The sequence below is a fragment of the Poecilia latipinna genome, unplaced genomic scaffold (assembly GCF_001443285.1).
Source record: "Poecilia latipinna isolate Pla-1442-1.1 unplaced genomic scaffold, P_latipinna-1.0 Scaffold540, whole genome shotgun sequence".
NCBI classification, from domain to species: Eukaryota; Metazoa; Chordata; class Actinopteri; order Cyprinodontiformes; family Poeciliidae; genus Poecilia; species Poecilia latipinna.
The window spans coordinates 181,574-189,707 of NW_015113156.1; the positions used below are offsets into that span (position 1 = coordinate 181,574).

At 38.9% G+C, this 8,134-nt stretch overlaps 2 protein-coding genes across 3 annotated transcripts in view; both read right to left on the reverse strand.

Annotated features, from left to right (window-relative positions):
• pttg1ipb (PTTG1 interacting protein b) overlaps positions 1-2,449 on the reverse strand; it is a 10,621-nt gene extending 8,172 nt beyond the window's left edge. The window contains exons 1-4 of the mRNA XM_015041163.1: positions 2,244-2,449; positions 1,890-1,945; positions 1,101-1,209; positions 255-357 (exon numbers count right to left, since the gene is read on the reverse strand). Of these exons, the coding sequence (XP_014896649.1) occupies positions 255-357; positions 1,101-1,209; positions 1,890-1,945; positions 2,244-2,355 (380 nt within the window). The 5' untranslated portion in view covers positions 2,356-2,449. The remainder of the gene's footprint in view (positions 1-254; positions 358-1,100; positions 1,210-1,889; positions 1,946-2,243) is intronic.
• A 1,302-nt stretch (positions 2,450-3,751) lies between these two features.
• Positions 3,752-8,134, reverse strand: part of myo10l3 (myosin X, like 3) — a 79,385-nt gene continuing 75,002 nt past the window's right edge. For both annotated transcript variants that reach the window (XM_015041165.1, XM_015041164.1), the window contains exons 36-41: positions 7,830-8,037; positions 6,924-7,060; positions 6,642-6,765; positions 6,082-6,537; positions 5,803-5,994; positions 3,752-5,184 (exon numbers count right to left, since the gene is read on the reverse strand). In XM_015041165.1, coding sequence (XP_014896651.1) covers positions 5,080-5,184; positions 5,803-5,994; positions 6,082-6,537; positions 6,642-6,765; positions 6,924-7,060; positions 7,830-8,037 — 1,222 coding nt within the window. In that variant the 3' untranslated portion in view covers positions 3,752-5,079. The remainder of the gene's footprint in view (positions 5,185-5,802; positions 5,995-6,081; positions 6,538-6,641; positions 6,766-6,923; positions 7,061-7,829; positions 8,038-8,134) is intronic.

An 8,134-nucleotide genomic window follows, 5' to 3' on the forward strand; every position in this document is an offset into this window, starting at 1 on the left:
GAAGGAAATGCCAAAATGCCAGAAGTCCAGTGTCAAGTACCCACAGTCAGTGATGGTCTGGGTGTGTGTGTTTTTACAATCCAGGCTCTTTCAAGAGGCTGAGGCTTAAATGCAACAGTGAGAAAAAGCTCTTTGGAGATAGCGGTGTCAGCCCAGCCTTACAGAATAATAACCCACTGTGTCCCACTCTGCCTCCTCCTTTTGTCATAAACCAGATTCCTCTGCCAGTGTGTTTCATGTGACTCACAGCTTACCCAATCCTCTCACACTTGCAGCAGCAGAAGCAGCAGACGAGAATGGCGATGATGATGACTCCGGCCAGTACCGACATCGTGATGATCAATATCTGGAAGTTGACTGTAAAATTTCAAAAGGCAAAAATGAAAAATGAAATGAATAAAATCCACTCATTAAAAAACTTCCAGCAGTGTAACAATGTGATTGCTGACCTGAGGGTTTATGACCAAGTAGCGGCTTCTACACTAGTCTCAAAGATAAAATGGTTGATTTTAAATTGTCTGAAAAAAATAGTAGCAGCTCTTTACAATGTTGCAACATTTTAAACTTATTTTTCTAAAACTGCTGACAAGGTCTTGTAGGCTGAGAATTACACCAGTAACCAAATAATTCTGGAAATTGGTTGCTGACGGAAATCCTCCATTTACGCATGGGGCCCATATAGACTATAACCTGGCTAAAAATGGGTCCCTGACAGGATCATCCATGCCTGACATAATGGCCCAAATTATTCTCTTTAATCTGATTTATTCAAAAAGGATACATTACACATCCAAATAGAAATCTCATGTACAGTATATAAAATGAAATATTGCAATTCTAAATATTTTTCATTCATCAACATTTTATATTTTAAATATTTTAGTTCTCCCAAATGTGAGCTACACTGTATGGAAGGAATGTTTCCATATGTGTACATGAAAATAAAATTACTATAATAAAACTGCACATACCTGATATTTACTCAATATTCTAACTAAAAAATAAACAAACAAAAAAACATCACATATACTCGTAAAATATATGTCAAAACACAACAAATATGTGCAAGGCTGACAAACAATCTCATTTTGCTGTCTTACCCCAACACACACCCCATCGTGCATCATTCAGATGGCAAACGCTGCTGGGGGGCAGGATGTTCTTCACTGGGTAGTCGATGCATTGTTGGGTGGAAGAGCACCACAAGCACTGCAACAGCAAAAGACCCCACAAACACATTCAGTGGTACATATGGGAGTTCAGTGGATTTTTGAGTCGGTACCGGTGCTATAAAACACACGTAAAACAAAATATAAGCAGATTTTATTTTTTTTACTATTTGTGGTAAAGAATAAGGTGCAGAAGTAAAAAAAAGTCTGATGTTTTATATATATATAAAAACAAGGTCAAAGAGAGATGAAAATCACTGTCACATAGTGTGATTGTAGGAGTTTATTCTTTTGTACACATTGAGGTACAGAAAATAAACTCAAATCATTTTGTTTTTAAAAACTCAACCTCAGTCAAACTGAATTAAACTTGTATATATTTGTTTATTTCATACGTTTAGATTAATTAATATTTGTTATGTGGTTAAAAACACGAAGGATAACCCCTTTGACGTGTACAGTTGAAATTGCGCCCCCTACAGTCAGAGTGCGCAGAATTAGGCGCAAGTCTGGGAATTTTTCAAAATCCGTAACTAATGTATTTGTTTGTAATTGTTTTTGGCTGGTGATCTTTTTTTTTTTTTTAAATGATTTCATAAAGAAAAAAAAAGAGAGAAAAGTAACATCGCTGACTTCTGATGAGAAATCGCAATTGCAAAAGCACGCACTAACCACGGCAACACATCAAGAAAGTGGAAAACTGAGGGGTGGGAAACTTACTGCCACATTCTGCAGACATTCATCACAACTACTGTTGGATTTCAGGCTACAAGGAGCTGAAACAGAGAGAACGATGTATAAAAAACCGAAGCACAATAAAACAGAGGCTTGTGAGTGTTCGATCTTGGCACTTGGGAGTTTAAAACTCGGACTGAAAAACACGTTGTTGCACTGTTCAATGCAACAAAAGCCCTGTTTAAAAAGCTTATGGGCCAAATCATTATCCAAGTCGCTGATCTTTGTTTTTGCTCAGTATAAATCTAATTTGCTGATGTCATGTGACAACCTCCTGACCACAACGACCGCACATAAAAAAAATAAAAAAAATCTCACAACAGCCTGAAGAAAACTTACCCGGAGCTGGGGACGGTGTCTGCGCCTCTGCTGCAGCGATGAAAACAATAATGACACAGATGTTAAAAAATAAAGCAAAAGCAGAGGAGGGTGAGGTTGAAAACCCGAACATGGTGCCACCAGTGGGAAGCAGTGGAGAAGAAAAAAAAAAGGCGTTTGTGAAAAGTGAAGGCTGGACGTCTGCTTTACGATTGTGGACGTCATGAGCAGCTGACGCTTCTGTCATGAAAAAGTGGCAGAGAGATTAAAATGCTTCATAAGGTGAAAAAAAAAAGCTTACTGTCTGGATTTGAACTAGCACTAGGCTTATTTTCCTCACTGGGTTTCAAACTAATAAAAACTTTATTGCTCAAAATGAGAACTTTACCCATTTTAATTACAGGGACCATAATGAACCAATTTCGGGTAAACCGTCGTGACAAAACCCACACGTTTCCAGCTGTTAAAGCAATTAAGTCATTCTGCTGTGTTTGCATGTTTTAATTGCTTATTGGGAAAAATATTGGAGCATAATGTAAAATTTCAGTAAAAATGGTGAATTAACTGTCTAAAGATCATTATGGTGTAACATAACAATTCTGTCTTTATAGGTGTAGGCCCATCAAGAGTTTGCATGAATAACATAAGCATGGCTACAAAGTCCTCCAGTGGAGAGGAAGGAGCTACTTACGTTTAGAGAAACGCTTGTAATGTTTGTTGTAGAGGCAATGGGTTTAACTGCAGCTTTATAAATTGTCAGTGTTTAAAACATTGGTGAACTACTGGCTCATCTGTTTAACTGGGTTTCTAGAGGAAAATATTCCAGGATAAGTGATTTTCTGTTTCTTTTTTTGTGTGTGTATGCTCCGTCAATGACTCCATGCAATCTACCAGGTTTCCTTAGATAGAAAACTTCTTGACCAGTTTTTGTAATGAACTGAACTTGTCTGTAGGTTTTGGTTACTAGGATCAATTGGAATGTATGGACTTAACATGGAACCTGTATGATTGAACTGAACTGAATTTTTTAATATATTGTATAGTGCTTTTAAATAACATGGATTGTGATTTGGCACTGTATAAACAACTAAATTGAATATGTATGTATCCAAATGTTTTTTTTTTCTTTCTTTTTTGTAACCTGTCCTTAACTTGCTTGGGACTAGAGGCAGATCAGGAACATTTTTAACTGGGGTGGCCAACAACTGACCAGTACCAGAGCTAGTTTGGAGCACAGCATTCATACTTTCCAAATCATTTACTAAAGACAGAACATATTTTCTTGAAGTGAATAAAAAGAGAGTTAATTATTTTTTCCAAACTAAAAAAAAAGTATCTGTGAGGGAATAAAAGATGAATCAATATTCAACGTTTTGTTGTCATTTATTCGTTTCTGGTGTTTCCTGTTCAGACACATCCAACATTGTCTCTCAATCATATTGTAAAGGATGAAACCAACACAAAAAAACTATTTCAAATACAATAATTTATTAAAGCATTTTTAAATTCTTATATAAAGCATTTTCAGGTTTTTTTTTTTTGCCTCATCAAAACAATCAGAAGTCTCAAAAATACAGTCATCATCAACGGCAAGGTGGCTCGCTCTCTGGTGTGGCCGCCGGCAGCTGACCAGAGTGTCCACTGTTGGTGAAAACGAGCGGGGTGTAATGGAGGACAGTGATCTAATGTGAGGTAAATACTAAGCTCATTATGTCGAGATTATATTACTCTAACCATCAACTATACTGCAGGGTTGGTTGGCATTGACTTAATAATACAAATTTAACAGTCAGAGAAGCCCAAAAACAAAATGGAGACAATTCATCTGGTCCATCTCAGCATCACTTTCTGTGTCCACACAAGCACAAATTAGACTAGCAACTCATTTCAAGCACATTTAGCTTTCTTGTCTCTCAAATCCATTGAGTGTTTTCAATAAATAAATACCACACCCTCACTTGATTGCTGACATGTCTAAAGGCAAAAACACACAAGCAAACTATGCTCACAAATGCAATGAAATGCTGTCATGCTTTCATTCAATAACACACATTTTGGCTGTTTTCAAACATACATTCAGCTCACATTTGTTCTTCTTCTGGAACAGAAGCGCACATATTATGCTACTTTGTAATTTTCAGTCTTGGTTGAACAAAAGGGTTTTAGACTTTTAATTGGTGTGTCTACCAAAATCACGTTTGATCAGTTTTAGTTCTTTTTTTAACCTGTTAGAGGATTGGATTTGCCTCACGTGTAAATAATCACAAACCAGTTTATATTTTGCTTCTGCAAGGCCACATTTATGCTTTTAAGTAAGGCAGTATGAGGGGACTTAATAAATACCCTGAGGGGATCTCCATTCTGGAGAACATTCATTAGAAAAGGGGCCAAAAACTCTTGGAAAAAACAAACACCAATCTAATAAATAAAGGCGCTAACTCTGTCAGTGTGCATTTGCCACATAAGTTGTGTGAAATTTTTCTGATTTGGTAATTTAGATGCAAAGGTGTTTCAAATTATACTCAAAGAGTTCAAAATGTTTAAATAAAACCTATGAAGAATAATGCCTGATTTCAGTTTAAAAAATAAGAAAAAACGTGAAATGACCAGTGTAACCCTTTGGAGATTACGTGGAAGATCGTGAAGGTCCATGGGGATAAACATTCAGAATCTCTGCCCAAACAGGTGGGAGAAGCATCATGTTTGGATATTATTGGGGGGGATTTCTAAATGGAGTGCGTTAAAGTCAACTCAAAATCTTTGTAGCAAAATCGCAGGTGGTTCCTCTTCTCTCATCTCCATCTCTTCTCCGTGCCGTTGATGCAGCTGAGTAGGTATGGTGTTGGTCTCCAGTAGATCACCGGATCCAGTTGGTTCCATAACTGGACACAGATTTGACACTGCAGCGCTTCTTCACAATCATGTTTATGTACGCTTTCATGATCTTTGTGATCTCTCCGACCTGCCGGAAATGCAGCAAATTAAAGAAGAGTCAACAGCTATGAATGGTTAAAAAAGATAAAGTAACACCACTTGCAAAATCAGTTATATCAATTGAACTTTTTCACATTTTAAAATGTAACTAAATACGGGAAACTCCCGAAGGAAAACAAATTAGTCACTGCAAAAGGAGCAGAGGCTCATCTTGCAATTGGACAATAGTAAAGATAAAGCTGGAATGACAAAGGGAATGATTTAGATCAAAGCAAATTACAGTGTTAAAATGGCCTTAGACCCAATTGGGGTCTTGCTAATCTGCAGCAAGACTTAAGAATTACTGTTTAAAGATGGATTAAAACCAAACTACCTGAGTTTGAGTTATTTTCAAAGAGGAATCAGCAAGGAAGGCTTTCTGTGAAAGGCCAGTTGGAACATACTCCAAAAGACAACATAAATCCATATCCCGCTTCTCAGGTTTTATCCGAAAATAAATGTGAAAATCTGGAACTTTTTTTTTTTTTTTAGAATAATCAATGAAATCCAATACAGAAAAGTTTGTGTTTGCAATGTGACAAAATGTGAAAAAGTTAGGGCACAAAGGCTTCGGCAAGCCAATAAGAAGTTCCAATAAAAATGGTACCTCTGGTGTCTCGAAAAACATTTCCCTCTCATCCACAGTGATCTTGTAGGTGCAGGGCTGTGGAGCCCCAAAGAAGACGATGTGCTCATACGGGAACGTCTCCAGAGGCTTTGGCTCGCCTCTCTTGTAGACGGACACATTCTCGGCGCTCACACTCAGCCAGAGGTCGTGTGGGAATCCTCCCTCTTTACACTGTGAAGACCCAAGCACAGGTAGACTGATATAAACCGGTCCCAATCTTTCCAGAAGTCATCCGCTTTCTTGTACATCAAAAATTACCTCAACGTCAAACAGCGTGGATCCATATCCCGGCCATTCTTTTATTATGCTCATGTATTTGAGCATGGCCTGGTGCTGGTCCAGACCCTTGAGGTGGGACCACTTCTCCACAATGCTTGCCCTGGTGGCAGACATCTCCTCCTTTATCCACATCTCCAGCATCTGCTCCTCCTCCATGCGCTGCTTCTTCATAGAGCCCGTCTTCAGCCCGCGCCGCAGCGTGCCGTCCAGGAAGCTGGTCCTCCTCCGCTCCAGAGTCTGGCCCGACCCGGAGGCTCCACCCGCCTTGGTGAACTGCAGGATGCGGTTGCGCAGGCGACCCACTGGGTAGACGTTCTCCAGGTTCCACGCGATCCGGGTTTTGTCTCCAAACAGGAACTGCAGGCGCAGAGCGGCGAGGTGTTGCAGTGTCTCTTCACGAGCAGGAAAGTGGCCACGGGTCAAACTCTCATGGGCCTGACAAAAATAGAGAAAAACATATTGTCTTTAACATGAATGTATTTTTTTTTTTTTTTAGCAATTTTATTCAAATTACATTGAAATCAGAAAAAAAAAAAAACCTGCTCAAACATGAACGCAAACTCCACTCCTTCCTTTGGCATGCTTTCAACATCCAGGAAACAGTAGAGTTTAAAATACAGCCTCCACTGGCCCTCATCCCGAGCCTCCTCACTGCCAGCCAGTCTGGAGAGAGAAAGCCGTAAACCTGTCACTCCCACATCTGGTTTTATCCACTTTTATTACCTCGTCTTCATATCGCTGTCATCCCCAGGACACAGATTTCTGTGTGTCTCTGATTAAAGATAATGTCTGGGGAGAAAAAAAAAAAAGTTCACGCATACCTTTCAAATTTAGCCAGAACATCAGCCACGAGCACCCTGCTTTCCACAGCTTTGTCCACAGTATTGTTGTGCTCAAAGAGCGCAAACATGTTTCTGCTGTCCTCCATAGCCAGACCTCTGATCAGCTTCTCCACCACCTGACAAAGAGAAGAAACAGTCAAATGTTTAACAAAGCAGCTTTCGCCCTTAGTGTCACCACTTGTAAAGATGCGCAAATGATTTTTTTTTCTACATTCAGTACATTTGTTTAAAGTAGGAAAAATTACATTTTAAGACATAAAAGGTAATAAAATTGCTGGTGATTAGTTCATTTTTTTAATCTTGAGCAGATCAGTGTCTAGGAACCTTACTTTAGTAATCTACAACATCATACGTTCCTTGTGTATAAATACGATGTGACACCGGGCCTTAAGGTAACCCATAAAGGGCACGTGTGGTTTAGTTTTTATTTTTGGACTGATGGTGTACTGACTTTGTGAAATACCAGCAAAATGTGGATAAACATGTGGTGACTTCCAGCAGGAAACAACCACAACTCATCATTGGGTCTTTGATAAGGATAACAAACCAAAATATATGGCTAAATCAACACAGGAGTGGTTTAACAAATTAACCTTCGCCTCAGTCCCCAGACCTAATCCTTTTAGAAACCCATGGGCAGAGCTTAAGAGAGAAAATGAAAAGAGAACCTATGAGCCTGGACAATACAGACAGATAGTAAAAAAGAGGAGTGGTCAAAGATTCCTCAATTGTATATTCCAACCTTGTGCACTGAGTTTCAGGAGAAGATTAAGTACTGTCCAGCTGTGGTGTGTATTAACAATCTTCTAAAAATGACTTTTTAAAGTTGGACTTGTTTCGACACAAGGAAAACTAATCAATAAGCAGTGATTGTGGTCTACTTACCTCTCCAGCAGTGGTGTTAGAGTTGATGGAGATCTTGCAGGAGCCTCCTCCGTGGCAGTAGACTGTGGTGGTCATTTCCTGCCTGGTAAGAAGTGCCACAATCTCCTCCTGGGATGGGACAAACTCTCTCGTCTTTGTCTTCTTCAGAGACTCCCCGATAAAATGGGCAAACATTTCAATTTCTGTCCCAGGAAACAACTCCTTAATCCTGAAGAAAATGCAGAGGTGCAAAAAAAAAAAAAAAAAAAAAAAAAAAAATACAAAAAAAAAACCACATTTTTTTTCCTTTTTTCCACCAAAGGCCT